Source organism: Alosa alosa, chromosome 8, assembly GCF_017589495.1.
Source record: "Alosa alosa isolate M-15738 ecotype Scorff River chromosome 8, AALO_Geno_1.1, whole genome shotgun sequence".
Classification (NCBI taxonomy): domain Eukaryota; kingdom Metazoa; phylum Chordata; class Actinopteri; order Clupeiformes; family Clupeidae; genus Alosa; species Alosa alosa.
The window spans coordinates 2,125,275-2,151,474 of record NC_063196.1 but is presented as its reverse complement, the minus strand read 5'-3'; the positions used below and the strand labels follow the sequence as shown (position 1 = coordinate 2,151,474).

General features: G+C 38.0%; 1 protein-coding gene across 2 annotated transcripts in view; it reads left to right on the top strand.

Annotated features, from left to right (window-relative positions):
• Positions 1–371: 371 nt before the first annotated feature.
• ino80 (INO80 complex ATPase subunit) overlaps positions 372–26,200 on the top strand; it is a 74,696-nt gene continuing 48,867 nt past the window's right edge. The window contains exons 1-15 of one of the 2 annotated variants that reach the window (XM_048250235.1): positions 372–496; positions 10,499–10,679; positions 14,592–14,752; positions 14,848–14,909; positions 15,014–15,157; positions 15,270–15,384; positions 15,817–15,830; positions 15,942–16,019; positions 16,101–16,154; positions 18,464–18,667; positions 18,919–19,117; positions 22,023–22,090; positions 22,181–22,390; positions 24,955–25,035; positions 25,420–25,515. In XM_048250235.1, coding sequence (XP_048106192.1) covers positions 10,537–10,679; positions 14,592–14,752; positions 14,848–14,909; positions 15,014–15,157; positions 15,270–15,384; positions 15,817–15,830; positions 15,942–16,019; positions 16,101–16,154; positions 18,464–18,667; positions 18,919–19,117; positions 22,023–22,090; positions 22,181–22,390; positions 24,955–25,035; positions 25,420–25,515 — 1,629 coding nt within the window. In that variant the 5' untranslated portion in view covers positions 372–496; positions 10,499–10,536. Of the gene's footprint in view, positions 497–10,498; positions 10,680–14,591; positions 14,753–14,847; positions 14,910–15,013; positions 15,158–15,269; positions 15,385–15,816; positions 16,020–16,100; positions 16,155–18,463; positions 18,668–18,918; positions 19,118–22,022; positions 22,091–22,180; positions 22,391–24,954; positions 25,036–25,419; positions 25,516–26,200 lie in introns of both variants that reach the window. The other variant, XM_048250234.1, reaches the window with a different exon arrangement.

Below are 26,200 nucleotides of genomic sequence, written 5' to 3'. Positions count from 1 at the left end.
CTCGCGATACTTTGTTACTCAGACTTTCCAACAGTGGTTACCAAAGCCAGAGAAAGCCATGCCGCTCTGGTGGCGACGTCCTTACGTCACCATCCACTCGGCAATCTTCGGAATGTTTCAGACTATACCAATAGATACATGGCATATCAAATATGCTGATATTTTTGTTTTTGTGAACAAGGCAATGCGATTGTAAATGTATAGTCTAACACAGATACTGAACCAGCACCGTTTAATGAAACATGCAGTTAGATCTCGGCGAGAACACGATTGGAAAGGCAGTTTTATCTGCTATCGTTCATTATGCCTGTTCGTTTCTCTGTCCTCGCCATGGCGCCGTGTCCCTGCTCTCTGTTACTGAAAGTGGCCGCCTCTCTTCTACTGCCGACCCTACGCTCTCAGAATCACTCTGTACCCACAACCGCCATTTTGGAGGCAGAGAGCGCAGAGTTGGCAGCAGCAGAGATCGAACGAAAAGGGGGACACGGGGCCCAAGGTGAGCAAGTGTTTATGAGAAAACATGGAGGAGCAATGGGGGAAAGATGGCCGGGAGGGAGAAAAGTGTTAGCTCTATGTAAGGGTCGTATAACCCAGTTGCTTGACTCTCACAGATTAGACGCGAGGAGTTCGATACAAGGCAAGACCCGCAATATTCGTATGCGTTCAAGAGCGTTCAATGTTTGAAGCAGTATTTAAGTTACCTTATGCCATTCCTCGGCGGTCTCACGAAACCCTTAAAGAGACACACCCCATTTGAATTATTAAAATTCAGAGGTTGAAATTTGGGAAATATGTTATCAGAAAATTACCTTATGGCCTGGTTAAACGTTAGATTAACTCATTGTGAGCCATAGCCAACCATCTGAAACATTAAGTTACTTAGCTGATTCGTCAAATCTACTGCTAACACCAGCAATCAAAGCAAAGCCTACAAACGCCACGCTAAAGCAGTGGGACCAAACAAATGCGTTTCACTCTTAATAGTGCTGAGCTTTGCCGTCATGTCAAGGTGGACCTGCACAGTTGGGGACGTCGCTGCTACGTTAACGGGCATGAGCTAGCTAAAGTTAGCTAACGATAGCATATTAGCAGCTAACAATATAGCTTGCTAACGTTTAACATCTGGTAGCTAGCTGGAGCAAGTGTAACACAATAGAAGGTGTATAATTTTGACCTCCAGAGTGTCTGATATACTCAATGGCACGTGCAGAGTTGCCGTGGGTTTTCATGGAACTACGTTAATGTTATGGTGGGGGTGGGGGGAGAATCAGACGTACGCTACCTGGGCACGCAGCCAGGTCAGTTGGTCAGGCACGCCTCACTCATTCCTTTTGCTAACGTTAGCCTGTTGAGGTCAGCCATTTCTGAAAGAAGATTTTTATGTAGGGGTTATGATGGATAATGTTAGCGAAGTGCAACCAGGATGTAACTCCAAACTGACAAAAAGAAGGGTTAATTTAACGCCAGCCACAGTAAAGTGTGGCGTGGGTGAATGTGCATGGCTCCCCCCATAAATAGGCCTACAGTTCTTGACCGGAAGTTAATAGAAAAACATTACAATAATAATAATAGAAGTATAGGATAGAAGAAGAAACAGAAGAACAACGATGATTAGGCATAAATGAATGATGTTGAACACGGATCCATGTCCAGAGAATCTGATTATTTCTTCATGATCATGGTGATCCTGTAACAGTAATGGATTATAAAAATCCCACCCCGGCCTGGAAAGTCATGAAATTCAATACATTCACTGAACATATTGAGTAAAGTCATGAAATTGCATTTGCCACTTGTTGGGCTAAGAATGGAAAGGTTATTTAATTTTCATTTAATATAGGCCCAACCTGTGGAGCAAAAGGACATTTTGTGTTTTGTGGGTGAGAGTGAAAATGACCCTGCTTGTATTTGTTATGTAAGATTATCAGTGACCTACAATAAGTGGCATTCTGCTCCTCAAGTCAGCAATAATCCAGGATGTCCCAATACCATTTATTTAAAACTGAGTATACGAGTATTTACATTTGTGTACTTGCTGGTACCGAGTACCGATACCGATATTTCTACCACAAAATAACTAGCATAAAATTGCAATGCATTTCCTTCACTGCTCTGGTTATTACAATATGCATAAAATAAATATAAATAATAATGACTATCAAATGAAATATATATAATAGCAGGCTATTTCAAACCAAAAATAAACAAACAATTAAGTCTAAAACAAGCCTCCACAATGGTACTGTCTCAGTATCTTAATTAAACAAAATATTAACTAGACTATTTTGCACTGTCTTACTAAAATCTGATAGGGCAACAAAACGTGACACCACTGTAGAGACCTTTGTATTAGGGTGGTCCTTATCAAGTCTATCAAGTTTTTTTTTTGTGCACATTTTTAGTGACCTCTTAAACTGTTCCTTTTAACTTCAAAATTAGAAATATGCATTTTGACAAAAATATGATATTTAGCGGTAGCTCAATCATGTGGAAGATTGCCTATGTTAAGCTGTGCTGCGTTATTGTGATTTTTAAGTAATATTAAAAGTTGCTGCAAATGAACTACATTTTATTGAAATCAGAGCAACACTGACATGACAACAATCTCAAAAAAAGCACAACGTTTTTTTAACAATCCCTTATTTCTGATGCTCAGCAGCCAGTGTTGACTTTTTGCAGTCTGGATAGATCCGTCAGTGATCTTCCATTATAATAGGTGGCAGATTTGATCCAACTAATTCTGGTATGGTGAAACCAATCAAATAAACTTTACTTCTTGTTTTTGCCATGATTTTGCTCTTGGTACACAACACAACTACAAGCAAAGCTGAGCAAGGAATGGTGAAGGTGCCTTTTCCTCATACAGTTTTGTGGCACATATTTGGGGTTCCGTGGACACAATTGTTTGAATGTTTTGATAAAGACCAAAAAATGTGCTCTAAACCCAAACAATAACCAAGGTGATCATCAATAGAAATATGTATTGATTCCACCAGGAAAGGTAAATCTGCTAAACCGGGTCATGGATGGATTCATTTGGATTTAGGCTCTACAATAAGTAAACTGAGATATCTATCTAAACTATGTATCTAAAATACATATTTAGGAATATATGATGCATTAGATGCTTTTATGGAGATTGTTTTGGAATTTTACTAGCCAGTTACAATACCAATTCAAATTAGCTGTTTTTATGAAAATCATAAAATCATCTCAAAGTTTAAAGCTATTGAGCTACCTGTAATTATTATGTTACTGCCATAAAAATTGGCATGCTGTATATATTCTTATATAAAGGAACAATTTGAAGGGTTAAGAGCATGACAATTGGAGACTTTAAAAATAAGGACCACCCTACTTTGTGTAATTGGTGTGGCTCCTTTAAGTGCGTGGAGCGAGTGGCTACTCAATCAGAGAGGAAAAAAGAGAAGATGCTGCTGCTGCTGCAGAGCCCGTCTACTGATTGCTGCCAAAGCAAAGTTAGTGAAGGAGACTTGCATTGTTTAAACTCTTGGCCACTGAATAAAGTGGTAATTTCTCGGACAATATGTCTTGCATCTACCTGTTATGCATGACCTACAGTTGAAAAGAATTGGGCGCTGACTTCGGTCTTGGAGCATATAATGATCCGACTAATGTTACGATCTGGAACAGAGGCAGGAAAGGGTAACATTTCTCAGAAAAAATGACAAAGTATGAGCTAAAACATATTTGACAAACCTATCGCGATATCTCTAACCATGGCCATCCAATGGCAATCACAGATCATTGCAATCAATTTCTAATAACTTGACTTTTTGTGTTTGTCAATTGTCAAAAAGAAAAAGAGCCAACAAAACACTATGCAAATTAGATTTATCTACTGAAACGTAAACTCCACGGACTTTGTTTTGTAGGCTACTTATCCCCAACTAGCGCGATTGCGTGAGAGCTACACCAACACACCAGATATGCACAACAACAACTACACTCAACTGAGTGTATGCCACATGAATAGTTTAGGTGAGCTATAGTTTAATAATAATAATAATAATAATAATAATACATTTTATTTAGAGCGCCTTTGATGTCACCCAAGGTCACGTCACGAATAAACAAAAACAAAAAGGTTGTTAAAATTATAGTCATCTCAAAAAAAAAAGATAAAAGTAAAAGTCAGTCAGTCCATAAACCATCTTGAAGAGAGATATGTTTTAAGTCTGTTTTTAAAGTCAGTAATTAAGTCACAGCATCTGATGTAGTCTGTCAGTGAATTCCACAGCTTGGGGGCGATGTAGCTGAAAGCCCTCTCTCCCAGTGTGCTGAGGTTCACACTAGGGACATGCAGTAGGCCTGCTGATGAGGATTTCAGTGAGCGAGCAGGGGTGTAGACGTCTAGGAGGCCAGTGAGGTAGTTGGGGGTATAATTGTGTAGGGCCTTGTATGCCAGGAGTAGGACTTTGAAATGTATTCTGTAGGGAAACCGTGTAATTAAGTGGTATCAGAGTGGGTGGTATCGATGATTTTTTACAAGTATATGGTAGTGCTGGGCGATATACCGGTTCACACCGTATACCGGTGTATATTTTCGTTATGATATGAATTTTTAATATACCGGCATACCGGTGTATTTGATTACACAACGTTTGGAACGCTGCGCCGCGCGACAGTGTTTCAGACAGGACTTTTTTTTCACACGCACGCATGGTGCCTTAAGTTTTTTCCCTGAGGTATGACCCTTAAGGCTTACTTTCTCCTTAGGTAAGGGGTTTATTTAAGGGTGTTGTACAGAATATCTTAAATTGTTTCTTTAGTTAAGGAAAAACGTTAAGGGATACTGCATTGAAAGGGATTTATCGTCACAAAAATTCTTTTGAGATTGTTCAACAGCTGTAACTAGCTGGCTAGTAGGTGATGTCGTTAGTTAGCAACCTACTGAACACAGTGAAGTTTAATGATCTTATCATTCATCTCACCTTAAGAATATTCGCTGAAATTATCCAGGTAGCAAGTAAAGCATGTTATAGACATGCACTGAGTAATACTAGATGGCTAGTTAGAAATGATCCTGACTGTCATCAGTGCACCAAAACAAACTTTTTTGTTAATGTTTTGCCTAGCGAACCGAACCGAAGCTCATGGCAGGCTAACAAGACATCCACATCAAGTTAAGTTAGCCTACCACTAACGTCATGTAAACCACACAACAACAATAAGGCATGTTTCTGATAGGCCTATTTGACAGAGTAAGCATATTAGCAGAGAGGTTTTATTTTAAATTGTATAATTTTCAAAAAAGTATAATTATTGCAAGTTGCACTACTTTTTGTATTGGTTTTATAGGCTACAAGATGTTTGTGAAATTTGCACAGTAAAAGTTCTGTATTGGCTCTTTGTAAACAGCATCATTTTCTGGGGCCATGCAAAACTGCATTAGCACTAGTGTGGAGTTATTCTACATCATGACAGTAAAATAGACCATCCTTAGTCAATGTACTGCAGCAATTCCTCTCAACCTGTAGAAAATGCTGTGAACATCTGATTATGCATGGAAAAAAATACCGTCATATACTGTGAAACCGTAAGAATTTTGAAAAATACCGTGATATACATTTTTGGTCATACCGCCCAGCACTAGTATATGGGCCCAGTATCGGCCCGATCCCTGATGCCAGTATTGGTATCGGGCCATCCCTAGCAATAATAGTAATAACTGATATTAGCACTAAACATCTCTCTCCTGTATTTCAAAAGGCTAAGTGAGAAAATGTGAAAAGTAGACATGGTCAGTCTCAGATATGGTAGATGCGTACTATTTTATTTTATCTTACCTTAATTAGTTAACCTACCTGTTTGTTTATTTAGTCAGCTTGTAGATAACCACTTACATTTACTAAATAGGCTGCTGTAGTGGCCAGTACTTCAGCTAGGTAGTAGGCTATTGTACATCATAAGGACACAGAACATATTGTGTTCCGTAGCCATTTCAGAATTCCTGAAAGTTCAAATAAATAGTGTGTGAAAAAAAGTGCAAAATCGTTTTAATAGTTTTTATTTCCATATTTCAAATGTAATGGATTCCATGGTGAATATTACAAATTACAAATAAAAAATTCAGACATTTATTAATGAATGAACAAATAATGCAGGTATTCGGCCTACTGTTGCTTAGTCTATTGGTTACACACTGTGCGGTAGGCCTATGCTTAGCCTATGGATGCTCTGATTAGATTGAGCTCCACTGTATTGACATTCTACTTGTGACACCTAGCCTGCTTATAGCTGCGTTAGCTGTCCATCAGTCAGTAACACTGAATAAAACTTGGAGATGGACCTTTTATAAATAGTGTGACATTTCAAACTAACAGTCTACTTAATATCCTGTCGACAAGCCCTTTTGAGTTACATCTGGATTGAGCCAACACAAGTCAAGAAAGTTAAAAGTAAGCTGCAGTTACACTTATCCTGCATGATTAGCCTAGTTGATATACTGTAGCCTACAAGCAGCTATAACATTATCCTTATCCTAGCACTATTCTTATGTCTCTTAGGTAGGCCTGTCTATGGATGTTTACAAGCTTGCAAATCATCAAAATCTGGTCGTCACAATAGAGCTGCACAGTCCCGCCCACAGCCGATGTCGGAAGTAAAAATTCAATGCAATTTCTCCATTGACAATTGTGGTATAAGCCATAAAAAACTTAACTGCACGTGGTAGACTTAAAACCAGCTACGGCTGTACTAAGTGATTGTATATGCTCATATAGACGCCAAAAGTTCATGGGGCACTAACCTTGTTTTGAGATAAATGTCTTTTAATCACGATCTCTTGAATAAGTACTTCATTACCCACAATCCTGAACAATCCCACAGTGATGCCTCTGATTGGTGGAAAGGCTGTTATGGTCATAAATTGAAAATTTCTCAACAAAAATTATTGACAAAGATGGCAGAGTATTTTACTGCCTATGGCGAAAATCTTAATGTGATTAAAAACTTTCTTGACGAATATTGGTAGCTACTTGTATCAACAAGGATTGTGGTTTATACATCACACGAACTTAGTCAGGGCCAATACACTATCAAATAGACCACTGTAAATGTTTAATGGTAGCCGACAGGCTAACCTTTAGCATTTCCGACATTGTATGTCATTAGATAATGCAGCTAACATTAGCCTAGAACTATATGCTGCAACACAGGTATGAAATATATTGTTTTAGTGAATGTCCAAAGGGGTGAAAGCCACTTTAAATCGGGTCACATTATTGACTGTTGTGTGTCCGAGAGTCAGCTTGTGGGTTTTGTAAGGGCCAGCATGAGGGCATTATTGACTGTTGTGTGTCCGAGAGTCAGCTTGTGGGTTTTGTAAGGGCCAGCATGAGGGACAAGACCTACAAAGTTGTGGTGAGTTAAGCCAAAGTCCTTTTAGGCAAGTCCCTCCACTCGGCGGCCATATACCAACGTTTTATGGGCACTCATCGGGCACAGTCTTTGGGTCGAACTCTTGGCGTCGCAAAGGCTTCACGACACCAATCTTGCTCCAGCGGCGAGATCACAACACATGATTGGCAGGATGTCTTCACAACACACCATATGATTGGCTCAATGTATTCACATGTCAACGTTTTGCCGAGGAAGGGGTGGGATATGTGTAGACAACAGGCCATATTGGCGTGACAAATTAGCCCCATGCATTTCTATGGAGTATTTTTTGAGTGCTGTGTCTCCACATTAGAAAGTCTCTGGTTAAGCAGGGAGATTGGTAATGTGCTGTTGCTAGATAACATTAGCTAGGCTACTGTAGCCTTCATACTGTATGATTCATATCAATCATTAACCTAGGAATACTTCTTCGTGCATTTAATAAACATTTTGTGTAATAATTCACGGCAAATTAATAAACTGAATATGGTGGTCCAAGAGCAGACCATGCACCGGTCAATGCATCAGCCCGACTGAGCAGTACAGCATAGGATGACAGTCAGGTAACAGCTAATGCTACAAAGCACTGCACCATGTTGCTAACGTTAACATTAACGTTAACCGCTTTCACACACACACAATATAAAATACACAATGATAAATAAAATTCAATATCAAAACACTATTATTTACACGATTACACCTGAAATAACTTCGATTAACTGCACATTCACTATATAAAAATCACTGTTTGGAGGAAAGGGTTTGTGTGCTGTCACTGGTGTTCAAATGGCAATATATTCGCGCCGTTTCATCCTTGCTTATATTATTCAGTGAGGCGTGGTGGTTTATGGGATGAGTAGTTCCTTCGCTCGGAAATGAAAATATGTACACAGTCTTGTACCTTGATTTTTCCAAAACGTCAATGGGACAAATGAATGGGAATCTTACTTCCGGCACCTAACCGCATTTTGGCTGTGGGCGGGACTGTGCAGCTCTATAGACAGCGTTGTAACTTACCAGAGTTAACTTGAATGCAGTTTTGATAAGATTTGCTCAGTATGGTCATGATGCTAATCGGATTCAATAGTGTTTTTTAGCCTGTTGTCTTCAAACCATAAACTGTAAAAAAAAAAATCCTGCACAATAGCATTTTAATTGGTGAGCACACAGAGGAGGGGCGGGTTTAGTTAGAGGTGTGCATAGAAGTGCAAGGGCACACAATTAAACAGAACTTCACAGAATTTAAATTGGACAATAATTTTTTTTTGTGTATGGCGGTCAGTGTTGAATTTGTGGGAAACACAGCAATACCAACAAACTCTTAATTCAGTTTTCTTCATTGATGTGGCCGTTTATGATCCCATCCGCAACATAACCAAACAAAACAAAAACCTTTGTGGGCACCAACAAATACCTGGTTTTCCGCTAGGAGACAGTAGGAGAGCAAGGAAAGCTGCCATTCTCTCCACAATAGGTTATTTAACCATCACAATGATTTCTAAGCTGTTTTATTAAGTTGAAAATGTTGCATAAGGGGCCTAAAGTAAAAGTGAACAACATAAAAAGTAAAGGTAAAAAAAGCCTAGGTTGAAGCAGAATGTGTCCTTCTGTTTATTACTTTAAAACCCTCTGTCTCTTAAAGGAGAGGTGCATCAGACAGTGCTGTCAGAAGTTATGTAAGGGATATGTATGGAACGCCGATTATTCTCAGGAAAATAAGTCCCGACAGGGCGAACTGGACAATGACCGGCATTCCATACATTATCCCACTTATTATACGGTTACTTCCAAAAACAAAAAAATAAACTCCACATGATATGTGTCTTAACATTTATTTGTTACCGTTTTTCGTGCCTTTTGCTGAGAAACAAATAGTTCAAAACACATGCTGAACTTGAATCAAACATTCTTTAGAAATGTCTGCTTTCACTTTTGAATGAAGTTCCATTGTTTCAGTGGTAATTACATGAATATATTTTACCGTAGAATGTTTGGAAATCCCATTTAAGGTAACAGAACATTCTACTAGCATTGTGAAGAGCCGTATAATAATATACTGTAGAAGTTGAAAATTCCAGTTGCAATGGCAATAAAATGACAATTAATAAAATAAATGAGCACTGATCATTATGACCCTTAAAGGAGAAATAGGCTAGTTTTCACATAGATCTCACAAAGTACTGTCGGTACGAAAAACCCCCGAAGCCCCCCGATAGCCAACAGCTAATGCAGCCAGGCAGCTACAGCGCTATACTCTGTGGGTATGTAAATGGGAACTCACGGATGTGTTCCCAGAGTGTAGCGATGTTGCTGCCTTGCTTCGTTAGAGGGCCTTTCTGTAGCAAATCGAGGTAGGTAAAACCTATTGTTTTGTATCGACAGTACTCGTTCACCTCGGGAAATGGAGTATATGTGTAGATTTGCCGGATTTCTCCTTTAAGAGTCTAAGAAAATAAATAATAGAAAGAAATTAGTGCTTACCATTTCACCATTTCAGATCCTTCATTGCATTTAAACGCATGAAATTTGAAGATTTGAACAACTGAAATATTTGTTAAGAATTAACTTTTATTACTTCGGGTTACATTTATATGCACGCGTCAATGCATATTTTAAGATGCATAAATCTGTAAGCAGTGACAGACCAGATCCATCACAGCCTGCATTGCTCTCAGGTTTGCAGTTAATTTGACAGGAAGCAAGTTTGTACAATATCTACAGTGCTAACTGATATTGTGTACATAATTACCTTGATGCACATGACATGTTTCTGACATTAGTTGCGGAAATGGCCTTAAATTAAACAAACAAACAAACAATATGCACATTGTAATTTTGTTTGCCTTGGTAGCTTCGGGTAGAAAAGAAAAAGGAATAGATAATGCAATTTGATCTGTTGACTCCACTGTTTTTTATTGCACAACACTAAACTGGCTGTACATGTTTCTCATTAAGAATGTTTCTACAAGGTTAATTGTACTTTCAAAAGGTTGAGGTAATGTGTGATGTATGAAGTATGTATGAGCTGTTCTAGATTTGTAGATTTTTTATTAAATAAATGATCTGTTTAATGAAATTCCAACTATTGCAGTAAGTGTCTGTGCCCTATATGGACCGTCGTGCATCTCTATGGCCTCTCAGCAAGATGAGACAGACCCCACAGCCTGCCCAAAGCTGGCCAAGCCAGTTCACATGCAGTACCTGGAGCGGTCACTGAGATTGGATTCCTTCTTGCAGCAAACAGCCAATACGTTTAATGGAGACATTTCCAGGTAAATTAAAGAGTTTTCTAAAGATTTCGCTCATAGTGAAAATAATAAGTGTGATGTAATTTAATTCACTTAGGCGAGGATCACATCAGCCAGTGGCAGCGGCAAATGCAACGCTCAGACCATAATACGTTTTATCTCGTTCCTAAGCAACACAAACGGTTTGTCAATTGAATACGCTTGCGTTGCGCTTTGAAAGTTGAACCAAGTTCAACGCTCAGCTTGTTCAACGCTAGCGTTACGCCAGCGTTGCCACCGTTCCGCTGCCAAACCATAGAGAACAATAGGAAACCTGCAGCTTGCCGCTGGCTAATGTGATCCCCGCCTTAGCTTAAATACATTTTCTTATAGTGTTGCATGGATTATTATATAAGGCTGGAAAAGTTCTGTTTCTCATTACATAACAGTGCGCCATGGGATGCTAGACAAACAACTTGCACAAATGTTTTTTGTTTGGACAGTTAAAGGTGTAGTCTGTGATTCTGGGAAAAGGTTGTTGATATTGGAAATTACACCACTAGCTTCTGTGGTCCACTTTGTTTCTCATTCTCCTTGCCAGATGAGTATTCACAAAGGCAGAATTAAGAAATCCAAGATAAGTGATAAAGCGAGGTTTGACCTAGCGTTGTCTGGTCATCCTAGCTCAACACATTTCATTCACACCAATCCAGGATGAGTAGGAGCGACTATGTCAAGCCAGGTGAAAGTAATTCAGGATATGTGTGCGTTCCTGTGTTTTCCTCCAAAGACGTGGAAAATAGTGTGAACAACCATTTTTGATATAGACTAACAATGAAGTAAAGTTTTTCTTTTTTGAATGGGGAAACATAGCTATTTCTGTAAAACCAGTGAGTGTAGGCTCACGTATGAGTGCTTGCTTGTCTCGGCACGCAACGTCATTAAGAAAGCACTTGCCACTGCAAAGATACAAATAGTATGATTATATATGCCTTTATATTGTCATTATAACCGAATTTGTTGAAAACGCCTTTGAAAAATGTTCAATCAACTACTAGTAGGCTATACATCAAACATTTATCAACAATGAGTATACCGGTATTCTAAGGCGATTACAATTAAAATGATAACCATATAGTATTAGGCAGACAATCTGTATTTTGCGAGCAAATATATTTAGCAAATAGTATATAAATGGAATAAAGCTCTTAAAAGATTTACATGGAGGTCTGATTTGAATGACAGCTGGCTGAACCAATAAGACAACATAATTAACATTAGAATTAACTAAGCCTATCTGTTAGCCTGGTCGGGACCAGGCTAGGTGCACAGAATAAATCCCCATGTTACCTTTTGTGCCATCTCTTTTGTGAAACCATGTCCAGGCTAAATTCAGCCAGGATAGCCAAAAAATCCCATCTTAATCCCTTGTCTAAGTTTTGTGAAATACCCCCCTTACAAAAATAAAATGTTTGCGGCAGATTTGCAGCAAATTTGTGGTTGAAAGTATTGCTGGCTGCTAGAGGCAAACTAGTGGCAAATGTGTTCACCAGTGATTTGCCACCACACTTATCCAATAATGGCAAACTTCCAATGAACTTCTGGTGACAAACCTAATTTGTATATCACATTGCTGCAAATTTGCTGCAACATTGCCAAAAGTTAACCGCAACTGTTTGCCAGAAATCTAATTTGCATGTGAAAATATGACCTTTCCACAAATTTGCAGCAACTGTTCGCCAGAAACCTGAAATTTCTGTAAGGTCCCTCAGGACCGCATAGGAACAAAGAATGGACAACTACAGAAGGTGTTCTCAAACTATTTAATTTTAGATAAAAAATTAAATTTTTGTATTTGCTGAAAGTGTGGCTATGTTCATTCTTACATTGTTGCAGGTGTATTCCTCGTTCTTTCAACTGGAAGATTATTTTACTTTGCCTCCATAATCTGGGTGCTTTGTAATCTGATATTGGTTTAGCTTGGCTTGCTACATGGCTTTGTTCGCTAACACAAAGCATTAGGATCTCTAGTCACTGTTCTCAATAAAACCAAACTTAATATGCTACTTTGGCTTGGTGTCATTAGTTTGGGCTTGGTGTCACTTGACAATGTGTACTGTTTCAAAGTATTCGCCATGCTCACCAGATCAGATAGCTGCCAAAAAAGCCAAGCTAAGCAGAAACAGAAATGGTTCCTTGTGCCGAGTGAAGTGAGCGATTCATTATACAACCCCAAAACGGAAAAAGTTGGGACCTTGTGTATAATGTGAATAAAAACAGAATGTAACAATCTGCAAATCTCTTAAACTCATATGTAGTTGCAAAAAGAATACAGACAACATATCAAATGTTGAAAATGACAAATTTGACTATTTCATGGAAAATATATGTTAATTTTGAATTTGATATCAGCAACATGTTTCAAAAAAAGTTGGGACTGGGGTAACAATGCTGGAAATGTTGTGTAATGTTAAAGAAAACAAAAGGAGGAATGTTTCACAACTAATTTGGGTAACTGGCGACACGATAGGGTATGAAAAAGAGCATCCCAGAGAGGCAGGGTCTCTTAGAAGTAAAGATGTAGGGGTATTCATCACTCTGTGTAAACCTGTCTGCACAAATGATGAAACAATGTCATTTTAATGCTTCTTAACATGAAATTGTGAGGTATTTGGGGAGTTCATCATCTACAGGACATAATATTATTAAAACATTCAGAGAATCTAGAGAAATCTTTGCAAACAAGGGAAAGAGCTGAAAAACAAATTGGATGGCTGTGGTCTTTTGGACTTCAGATGGCAATTCAAAATTCAATTAAAAAACTGCAGCCAAAATTGTAACAGCTAGAATTGTATTGAGACATGACACAGAAAATACCACTGTCTTATCTGGGCCTGAGCTTGTTTAAAATGGACTGAGGTAACATGGAAAAAGGTCCTGTGGTTAGACCAATCAAAAATTGCCATTCTTTTTGGAATTCATGGACTCATCTGGGCTAAATAGGAGAGGGCCTATCCAAGTATCCAACCTATCCAACTTGATTTAATGCTCACTTCGAAACCCAACATCTATGGTGTGGAGGAGCATTAGTGCCTACAGCATGGGCATCTTGCACATTTGGCAAAGCACAATCAATTCTGAATGATGTATGCAGGTTTTGAGCAAGCAACATATACTGCCATCCAGGCAATGTCTTTTCCAGGGAATACCTTAAATATTGCAGGAAAACAATGCCAAAATGAATTCTGCACATATTTAAATAGTATTTCTCCATAGAGGAAGAGGAGTTATCCAGGTGCTAAGATGGCCTGTCTGCAGTCCAGATTTGTCAAATTAGGTGCATAATGGAATGAAAAACATGACTAAGAATATACTGTTAAGCAACTGAAATCCTATATCGGGGAGTAAAGGGACAACATTTAATTCTCAAAACTCTAGTAAATCCTCAGTTCCTAAACATTTACAGAATTTTGTTAAATGAAAAGGTGAAGCTGCACAGTGGTAAACATGCGTTTGTCCCAACTTTTTTTGAAACACGTTGCTGGCATCAAATTCAAAATTAACATATATTTTCCATGAAATAGTCCAAATTTTCATTTTCATGTTGTCCATGTCCTTTTAGCTGCTAAATTTGGGTTTACGAAACTTGTATATTATCACATTCTGTTTTTATTTGCATTTTACACAACGTCCCAACTTTTTCTGTTGTGGGGTTGTAGATTGTCGTGTCTGTTGGCCCATGGTTTACATGGATGAGTGTAATGTAAATGAGTGTAATGTAAACTGCAATCATTAAAGATATAGCTTGTCATTGTCAATATGTTTTCTTCAACACAGGTTTTTTTTTTTATTGGTCACAGAATGCACTTCTAATAGTGTTAGCAATTATACACTAGAGCAAGTAATGTTTGATCATTATATAACATATGGTAAACTTGGTTATTTGTTATGCTTCAGTGAGGACAGTGATGACTCTTTGGCGGAGGGGCCCTCTCTTTTGGCCTCAAACCCACACGCTCCTCTCCAGGCAATCAAAGAAAAGCCTGCAGACCTCACAGAGTGTGGGAGAAGGACCAGGTTGACAGAAAGCAGCCCAATGAATGGAGCTGTGCTGTTAGGTTAGTTAATTTTCCGAATCAGATGTTCTTAAAGTTTTTTTTAAATATAATTTTGTTTCTGTGTCTGACTGCCACTCTAATGGCCTTTTTTACAGAGCAAAATAAAGGAAGTTTGTACAATTTTTCCAAGCTGAAGAAGAGCAGAAAGTGGTTGAAGGTGTGTATTGTCCAAATGTTCTATTGTGAGGCCTGGAAGCGTAAAGTCCAATATTTGGCATGTGTGTGTTTTTTTTAAGTGGTGTACACTGTTTCTTTCTTTAGGGCATTCTCTTAGGAGACGATTCTGATTCAGAGTCTGACTTGAGTGATTCAGACTTCTCTATGTCCCATGAAGAGCTACAAGACATGCTGCGGCTCCACAAACTCACCAAACTCCATCAGAGCAGGTTTCATTCAGACCGTGAGGTGAGAAATGCACAAATACTTGCTGTTTTTCGATTAATAGTGAATAGGAAATAAAATAATAAATGTAGATTTAATATTAAAAATACATTTTCTCACCTTTGTGTTACCACAGCTGCAGCAATATCAGTATTACAGTACAGGTCTTCTCTCCTCCCATGACCCCTTCTATGAACAACAGCGACAACTTTATGGGCCAAAGAAGAAGAAGTTCAAGGAGGAAAAGAAATGTAAGACCATGGGCCCTAATTTTAATGATAGGCAAAGTCTTAAGTCTAACTAAAGCTAAATTAATAACTAGACAAAATCAATTTGCTAGTTCAACATAATGGGCAAGACATTGAAGTACAAACAAAAGAACTTTGCTTGTTGTAGTGTTTTGTGTCGAAGTCTGGAATCAGTCAGTAAACAATGGTTGTATAGTGTTAAACAATTACGTGCAGTGAGATTTTCAAATGCATGCTTGGTGCCGCGGCCATTACATTATTCGTGGCCAGACCCTTAATCTTTTGGATTTGGGTCTGGAATCTCCAGGCTAGTTTAGGGGCCCATGTGCCAGTATTTTTAAAAAAAAAAAATGTATAAAAAACCATTAATGTATAATAGAGAAGACACAGGTGGAAAGGAGAACAGAGGACTAATAGTTTCTATTCCTCTGGCAGCAAAACTGAAAAAGGTAAAGAAGAAGAAGAAAAGGGGAGATGACTTCTGTGCAGAGGGACGGCCATATGTCACCAAAATCTTTGCCAAGTTTACTCATGATATTCCTCTTCCCTTGTCTAAGAAGAAGCACTTAACCATTGAGCAACTAAATGCAAGGAGACGAAAAGTCTGGCTTACCATTGCAAAAAAAGAGAACCCAAAGGTAAAAACATGATGGACACTAAATGATTTGTCTAAATGACCAAAAAGTGAAACTGATCTTTATCTGTATCTGTCATTCCAGGCATTTAAACAGAAAGCATCAGCGAAAAACTTTGTTCTGTCTAATGCCAAAAAGGTAAAACTGTTCTGGTGCATTTCTTCATTGCCGTTGCCATTGTTATATTGTCTGTGATAACTAGGGCTGAGACGGTATGGATTTTTTCTTACCACAGTTGAAAAGCGAGAAATTCTGATTGCGAGTGTATGGATTATGAATTTTGTACCACGATCACACCCAATTACACTCAACACAACTTAAAAGATCACTGGACCAAATGCTTCAGACATGAAAGAAATAAGCAGTTTATCAACAAGGCCATCATGATTTTAGGACTGTTACATTCATGACGCTTATGCTACTGTTACAACGGTAGGCTACTGCACTTTTTAAATGGCTGCGTCAGGTTGTAGCAAAAGTAGACTACATGTTGCTGTTAAGTTAAATTCTTAACAAATAACATATTTTTTAATTCTGTTCCAACTTTCATGGAGTACAAGGACTAAACATGTATGACTCCTTTCTGGCCAAATTTCACAGCTTTCAAGTCTATCGTCTTTGTGTGAATCAAGTTTGAACAGAGAGAATAGAAAAGTGTTACGATTGTGCCAGTTCTTCCCTACTCTCTTGGAACATTGCACTCCCCAACACACACGCGAAAGGTTGGGTTTGCTTCATCTTTTGATGATAAGTTTTGAAATTTTGTTTAGAAAACCTTGAATCCATGTCATAAGATGGTCCCTCACATAACACATCACAACATTGCACACTATGTGCACACAGATTTCTTTTTTTTTTTGCGGTGATGACGGAGCTCAGACCCACAGTAGGTGTCACATGACCACGGTAATGTGGTTACCGTCCCAACCCTAGTGATAATATTCATGTCACTGTGCTTATGGGACATCATGTTAGTGGTATTGAGTGCAAAGTGTGGTAGTGCTATAAAGCAGTAATCCTTAACCTGGGGGTTGGGAGAATTTCTGAGGGATGCCATATTGTGTGAAAAAAATAAAAACACCTGTGATAGTTGGCCTATGGAGATGGCTTGTCAGAGAAAGTAATGTTACTCCAACTCAAAGCTCCATTCTGCAAAACATCTTCTATTTTTTAGACATTTGCACTTGATTTAAGTTATTTTGACCTTGTTATAATGAAAATCTTCTTGTTCTATTGGCAAATCTTGCCAGATAATTTAGCTTATTTTAAGTAGTATTTCCACAAAGCAAGAAACATTCACTTGCAAGATTTGCCAATAGAACAAGGAGAGTTTCACTTATAACAAGGTAAAAAAAAAAACTTAAATCAAGTGCAAAAATTTCTACAAAATTCTTATTTTAAGCAAATAATAGAAAAAGAAGCATATACTGCCGTTTGTTTGGGGTAACATTCTGCTCCATTATAGACAGAATACCAGCTGAGATTAGTTGCATTGTGTTTTTTAATCAGGGCAACAGTTTTCAGATTACATTACCGGTTTGTGCTTACATAATTGCAAAAGGGTTCTTAACTGTTGTAGAAAGCTATGGCTTATCTTTAATGCAATATCTACATTGCCCATTATCAGCAACCCAATGCCCATACATAATTTCAAAAGGGTTCTCCAATTTTTTTCTCTGTTAGCCTTTTAAAATGATTAGTAAACAGAATGTGCCTTTGGAACATTGGATGAATGGTTGCTGATAACGGGCATCTGTATACTGTAAATAGATATTGCATTAAAAATCAGCCATTTCTTTCTACAACAGTCATTTCCAACATTAATGATGAAAACAAGGACATTTCCAAGTGACTCCAAAGTTTTGAACGGTAGTGTATATTCACTTGATTTTAGGTTATTTATCTCATTTAGAGTTTTTGCAGTGCAATCTCAATCTAAATCAAAAATCATTGTAGGACAATTCCATGGAAAATTATGTTTTTTGTAACATCCATAATGCCAATAAAATGTGATGGTATGGTATGATGTGAAAATTTGAGCATTTGCTATTTTTGGCTGAAGAATGTACATGAGAAAAAAATGCACAAAAAATGAATGTTATCATTCACATCATACAAATGCCAAGGCATTTCACTGGCGTTATGGATGTGACAAAAAGTCAATTTTCCGTGGAATTGCCCTGTAGTAAAGCTAAAATTAAAGTTCTTATTCTGTGCAGGGAGCATGCGTCTCCATTTTGTGGTGCATCCCAAAAAGGCAAAGGCCCTTAAATTAGGTCCACAGTATACAGTAAGATATTGAAGTTTAACTAGCCAAATAGTTATATGTAATTTTATTCCACAGTGTTCAGCCCAACTACCAGTATTAAATGTAAGTGGTGGAAAATGTGCCTCAGTTTCTTGTGTGTGCTTGATTGCGTTTTTGTGCACATTCTTTTGTACTTCAGTTGGCACACCAGTGCATGCGTGAGGTACGTCGCGCTGCTATCCAGGCCCAAAAGAACTGCAAAGAGACTCTGCCACGTGCCCGTCGGCTCACCAAGGAAATGTTGCTCTACTGGAAGAAATATGAGAAGGTTGAGAAGGAGCACCGCAAGCGTGCCGAGAAAGAAGCTCTTGAGCAGCGCAGACTTGATGAGGAGATGAAAGAGGTACACTCAACAGATTTCATAGCAGTGTGTATCAGTGCAAACACCAACACTGGACTTATACTGGCCTTATGGATTTAACTGGCCCTGTACTTCGTGAATTCAGTTGTTTTGGTCATTTGTTCTTCTGCAGTCATTCATTACAAGTGACACAGTCTTTCTGACTTTAAATTAACCTGCTCCTTGGTACATAGTGTATCACTGTCTACATACAGAATCTGCTACTACCGGGCTTTTATGATGTGTATTTGCAGGCAAAGAGACAGCAGAGAAAGCTGAACTTCCTCATCACACAGACAGAGCTATATGCTCACTTTATTGGTAGCAAACAGAACCTGGCAGGAGGGCACAGCACCCAAGATGAGATCCTGAAGAAACTGGAGGACAAGACTTCCCAGAGGCAAATTGATATTGGTGGAGGGGTCATTGTGAACATGGGCCAGGAAGATTATGGTAAGAAGAGATCTACCTTGACTGTCTTAGACAGGATGATACGTGTCAATGGATGTATATCCATAATACTATAATGGATATTTCTTGAACTGGCCTCAGCTCTGGTGGCAGTTTTTACACATGAATGACTGTTTGTGAATCATCATTCTCCCACACAATATGAAATACATTAAACTTGCATAAGGATTTCTTCTGGAGATTGGAATTGGTCATGTCTTTGCAAGAATTGAGGGATCCTTGAGAGTTGTCTTACACTTTTGACTTCACGTGAGACTGCTTTTCTGTACAACAAACAACCTATTTTAGGGCCCTATGATCTGTTTGAATGTTTTGCAAATTATATTTCATTTTATTAGTTATTCTGTGTTTTTGGATTTATTTTTTAGCTGTTTAGGATTTGTTTTTTTGTTTTTTGTTTTTTTATTCAGCATAGCCAAACATTCACAACGCCCAGGGCAAAAATAACATTTAAATAAATTAAATGAAATGGCCATTTCGTCAGATGCACTCGTAGACAGTAGTCTAACTGCTTTAATGCATGGATCTCGTAAGTTTAATTTAAAAAGCACACTGGAGGAACCTTAAACGAAAAGTTAGCATGTTGTGTGTCAATTGCAGTCAAATGCGCCTGCCTTAATGCAAGTCTAACTAACTACGTTGTAGTTTTTAGTCAATTGAATGTTTCTTAACTTTTTCGACACCATCAGAAGCTACTCGTTAAGACTTGTTTTCTCACGCAGCTAGGATCAACAAACTCAACATGGTGAACGTGAATACTTGAGATATGGTAACTCAAGTATTCATGTTCACTATGAGTTTGTTGATGTGATTCTGTGACACCCTGTTACTGACACTGTCTTCCCTCAGCATATTGTACAGCATGCTCAGCTATTCTGAAATAAAAATTATATTATTCATTTATTTAATAATCATTTCATTAAGGCAGGTCATCTATTTGACCAAATCTATCCGGACAAAGTTTCCCATCCTTATGTCTCCCCACTTAGTGCTTCTCTGGTTTACCTGCCCCTCTGGACAAGTATAGACTTGACTTTGAATGCATACCTTTTTCTGCAGTTCTTAAAGAAATTGACTAGTGCTGCCACTAAACACTAGTTTTCTAATGACTAATCTTTCGACTAATTTTTACGTTTAGTCGACTAATCTAAACGACTAACTTAGAAAAAATTCAAGTGTTTGTTATTTTGTTGTGTCCATTTTATTTTTAACTCAATGGAAGGGCCAACACATAAAATGTCACCTGTTCCATAAACAATATAAATAACTTAAATGTTACCAAATAAACAATTAGAAATGTAAGCAATATAAATAACTTAAAAAGGCTTTCATCTTAACCTTCACATCAATATCAGCCTACTTTTGTTAGAAGCTCATAAAACATTATGTATTAACAATCTAAGCGTAAGTATCTGCATTTCCAGTATTTAGCACGAAGTTTGACTAGGTACCCTTATCTTTTTCTTCTTAAGGGATAATTCCAGTATTTAGCACTTTGAGTCCCTTTTCTGGTTTGTTTTGGATGAACTCGAGTGGTGGTCACCAAAATTTTGACGATGGGTCCTGTCTCGACTTTCTGACTCGTTTTGAATCGCCTTTGACTGGCTGGCTATGGGCATGCACAAACATGCCCTTAAAACAACCCTTAACGTTTTCAAAACTGTGCAACTCACTGAGTGGTTAGTGGTGGTGTTCGTTGATTATTAAAAAACGAATATATCAGCGCAATGTATGATTTTAATCCGTGTTATTTGCTATTGTGGAACTATTTTTTCAGATACCTCACAACCGTGTATAAACTTCCGCTCAATATTTGAGTCTGAAGCATAGACAGTAAAAGAAGGTCTCGTGGGGGAAAGCCTACAACCGTAAACAGACCCCCTTTCCGTTTCCGGTAGCGCAGTGATATCAAGGAGCAATGAGTCTTCCAACAGAAATCAATGGGATTTTACAAAATGGCAAATAAAACACGACAGAAACTGTATTTCGCTACTTGTTTTGGAACATCAACGAACATCACTAACCACTCGGTGAGTTGCACAGTTTTAAAAATGAACGTTAAGGGTTGTTTTAAGGACATGTTTGGGCATGCCCATAGCCAGCCAGTCAAAATTTCGGTGTCCACCACTCTAGTTCATCCAAAACAAACCAGAAAAGGGAATCAAAGTGCTAAATTCCGGAATTATCCTTTAATAATGAATTGCGCTGAAAGCAGACATTTCATGGATTCAAGGCGTTTACACTTGCGTCCATGCGGGTTTAAAACATTACTGCCAAAGTCTTAAGTAGCCTGTTTAACATTCAAAGACAGTCATTGTACTTCTCAAGAGTTGGGAGATCAAAATAGGTGGTCAATAGTAAAATGACACATTGACTAAAAAATTGCCGTAGACTAATTTTCATGGTCGACTAATCGCGGCAGCACTAAAATTGACCCTAGGAAATCAGCTGGCCCTGACGGTCTTGATCTCTTTTTTGAAACTGGAAGCAGATATTATAGCAGAACATTTAACATACATTTTTAGTTTCTCTCTCTTTTTCAATGTCATTTCAGACATTTGGAAATCAGCTTATGTGTTGCTCCTCTTAAAGCGGGGAGATCCCTCTTCTCTTGAAAATTACCGCCCTATTTCAAAACAGAGATTATGCTAGACTGTTTTTTTGACCGGACAAAATGTCTGTTAATATTCCGGAATACCGGACATGCAGGAAATCTGCCGGACTTATGTTTTAAATATTTAAATATAATTGCCTATACATTTAAACATCACTAAATTACAAACTATATATTTCAACAATAAAAAATGGAAATGCACGTTGCGAGCATGTTGAACGTTAACACCAACTGTATGTATTTTTCATATTCATTTTATTTGCCTCTTCACAGACTGTGAATACTACAAGGCACAGGCTCTGAGAAATGCCAAAGAGGCCTATCAGATCCACCAGACCAGGGTATGTTGTTAAAGCCTCATGTGTTATAAATTGTTTTTGTCTTAAAATAAAATCAATGAATTTTCACATGTTTTTTTTTTTTTACTGCAGACCAGATTATTTGATGAGGAGGCAAAGGACAGTCGTTCTGCATCTCTCCATGTGGCCAGTATATCTGGTTCAGGATTTGGAGAAAGCTATAGCTTGGCCAACCCATCGATTCGTGCAGAGGAAGACATTCCGCAGCCCACTATTTTTAATGGAAAGCTGAAGGGTTATCAGCTGAAAGGCATGAATTGGCTAGCTAACCTTTATGAGCAGGTAACCTCCATGTCATATGCCTCCATAGGTAAACTCCATTTGTGGTATTATTAAATGTCTGGTTAGCACCCTGAATGATACACTGTTCATTTAAAGAGAAACTATTTTCTCTAAAGAGAGGAGGGTTGTGGTGCAGGCATGCTCAGGTACCCGGGTTTGGATCTGACCTGCGGTAATTTTCAGATCCTGCCCTATCTCTTTCTTCCGCTGATCCCTTTCACTCTTCGCTATCTGAAAGAAGGCAAAAAGCCCCCAACAGCCGTTTTGTAACTCCAGTCATTTCTTTGCCGATTTCTCACTTTTGTTGTCACATTTTTCTCTTCGGCGGTCCCCTACAGCTTTGGGGTGCATATTTCACAACCATGTTTTTGGTCTTTTCACTGGCTCTGCCATGATGAACATCTAAAAAATTATGCCATCTTTTAGCTAGCTGGCATGGCTGACCGGTTGCATAGAGGGTCTTAATAAAAGCATAGCGTAGCTTCCATGGTGGAGACATACACTGTATCAACTTGAACCTTGAATTTCCCCTGGGGATCAATAAAGTATCTATCTATCTATCTATCTATCTATCTATCTATCTATCTATCTAATTAATGTTACAGATCGGGACAGAAAAATTTCTACTGCAAAATATGAGTTTAAACCATGTTAAATTCGAAAGCATCTAGCTACTGACAGGAGGTTTTGGGGGGCAAACTCTGTGTAACCTACCTGATTCCACAGTTAATGTTCAGTATTTGGCCTACAATTAAGCCTATAATATTTGGCATTTTGAATCCATGAAAATTAACCAAAATCTATCCTTTCCTATCGACAACAGACCCCAGTAATGCAGCGTGAAGTATCGAAAATAATCATATCGTTGGCTGAATGATTCGATATTGTATCGAATCATTCATAGGGGTGAAAATCATCCGTTTGAATCAATCAAACTTGTGATTTCCTCCCCTAAATGGCATCCTTATAATTACTGTTGTTTTAGGAAGTATTTCTCATGCGTATGAGTAATGCAATTAAATCATTGTAATTGTTTGCAATTTTGCATTAGTAAAGCAGTCCACTGATGTGCATGTTTTCACTGACTGCTTTAGTGTCAAATGTGCAACAACAAGACCATAACAATGATAATGGTTTTATATATCCATATAGATAGATTTCTGGCCCTATCTTAGACTGGAGGACAATTTCCTATTGCCAACCAACTAAGTTGCTAACAGGTTAGCAACTGTGGTTTTGGGAAACGCACCCCAGAATGTTTGTACATCATTGGCTTGGTAGAAGGCAACACACTTGCTTGTTTTTTTTTATGAAATGTATTAGGGACATTGACATAGTTGTTAAGGAGTTACAGTTGTTAAATTGGAATAACATTGTAGTCTACAGTCCGCTTCTTTTAACAGAAACAACTGGTAAAATAGTCCAAGACTAGGAGACATTTTACTTTTACTTTTATACTCGTAAGTACATTTCTGAGCCTGTACTTTGTTACTTTTACTTGAGTAAAGAAGACTCTGCTGAAAAAAACCAATATATAGCATGTGTGATTGGCACCTACAATGACCAGGATAAATACTTATAACTAAAGGTAGTGAGAATGCCCTGAAAATAGATGAGGGCTCATAGGGTTAATATCTTAATGTGGCCAAGGGCCAAGGGAACTTTATCAGGATGCATAGTATCCAAGATCCATGAAATAACTTGCCTTTAAAAATAAAATCTGCCTGCCTCTATGGGAATCCAACATGGGGGGTTCCTTACTTATGCCCCCTGTACTTGAAGGAATAACATTTATTTACGATACATGATTCATTCACAAAGAAAATTGGTGTTGTATCAGCGATTTAATTCGTTGTATCAGCGATTTCAGGCCCAAAAAAGGCCCAAACATAAATGTTCACATTCATCTAATCTTTCATAACAATCCGCTAGCTCTCTGCCCCACAAGCAGGCCGTCAAAAAAACGTGTCTCTGTAGGCAGCCTAGGCTCCGAGATCTGTACACAAAAACAATTGCTACCAACAAGGGTTGGCAACCCACTCAAAGGCAAAATAAAGTGTTCCAACTAATAACCGACGAAATGCGTGTTTAGGAGAGTTGTAATTGCACGGGAGGGAGTAGCGAGCTAGCTCTCTGTTTTGTTTGAACATCAACAGAAGTGACTTATCCCCGCCATCGCTGATAGAACCTTGAAAGGTTCGATTTTTCCTAATTTTTTAATTAAGGCATTAAGATCAATTTCCAAAAGATTATTTGTTATTCCTCTTTTTAGTAAATTTTAGCATGGGTGTCTTAACTTATGCACAGCACTGTAGATAGGCGGGCCAGGCTAGCAGACACCTGCATGTCCTTCCTAAATAACTAAGCAGAGTAGACAATACCTATGCCCAGTGTACTTAAATGGTCTTGTGATTTTTCTGTATAAAATTATTGTAGAAGCCGCATGTGTATGTGTATATTTTGTGACTGATATGGTGATGACTTCGAAGGGGTTGAATACTCTCAAGCTGCTGTATATTTATTTTGAAATATCATTAAAGTGGTTTAAATCCCTTTTTCTACAGGGCATCAATGGCATTCTTGCAGATGAGATGGGTTTAGGCAAAACAGTCCAGAGCATTGCTCTGCTGGCTCACCTTGCAGAGGTATGCCTGTCCATTTTCACATAATAGGTCAACATTTACTGGTTTTCAGTGGTTAACTTGAAGAAACTGCTTGAAGAAACATTTATATATGTATGTGTATATAGTATAGTATAATTTATAAACATACATGTTCATAATTTGGAGCTTTCTGAGAAAAAAAGTTGGAATTATGAGATGTTTTTTGTTGTATTTTTGGTCCTGTTATTTTGAAATTGTACTTATCGCTTTATAAACATAAACCAGTATACCAGCATACTGATATTCATATTTGTGTCATCATTTTGTGAGTTTTCATGTCTTAATGATTTCAATTCTGTCTGCTTTCTTGTTTGCTACACTCACACCTGTGTCTGTGCTGCATCTTGTTATGTTGTTCAATTGTAGCGTGACAACATTTGGGGACCATTCCTCATAATTTCACCTGCCTCAACTCTCAATAATTGGCACCAGGAATTCTCTCGTTTTGTGCCTAAATTCAAGGTAAGAAGTTGGATCTGTGTAGTATGTTTTCATAATCCTTTTCCTTGTCCCTATCTCTGCTTCCTCACTTTGCAATTATGTCGTGAAATATACCTGTCATTCTTGAGACATAGGACAAAAAATTTTCTCTACTGTACTTGTAGCTGCGAACAGCTTTGAAAAGGAAACATATTCTTAATTTATTGAAAATAATGTAAATTAATTATAGAATTGAAACCGCTATCCTCCTGTTGTTTTCAGATATAATAGGATATTAGATTAGATTAGATTCAGCGTTATTGTCATTGTGCAGAGTACAAGTACAAAGACAACGAAATGCAGTTTGTGTGTAACCAGAAGTACAAAAAAGCAGAAAAGTGCAATGTGATATACAAAGTATAGGCAGGTGGTGCATAGACAAGTCAAGAAATATAGTGCAGTGTAGACATTAGTATACAGTTGATTTACAGAAGGTGGTTTAGAGTAATATAAATGAAATATAAATATGTGCAGTGTATTAGCAGTTACCTTATAAGGGCATAATAAATATGGCTATGTAATATGAACAATGAAAAATGAAAAATAGACAAATATGTACAGAATGTACAGCTATATGCAGTGTGGTAACAGTACCTTTGTAGTGCAGAAACAGTAACATTATAAGAGTAGAAAGAATAAGTGTATGTTCAGGATGAATAGTATGAAG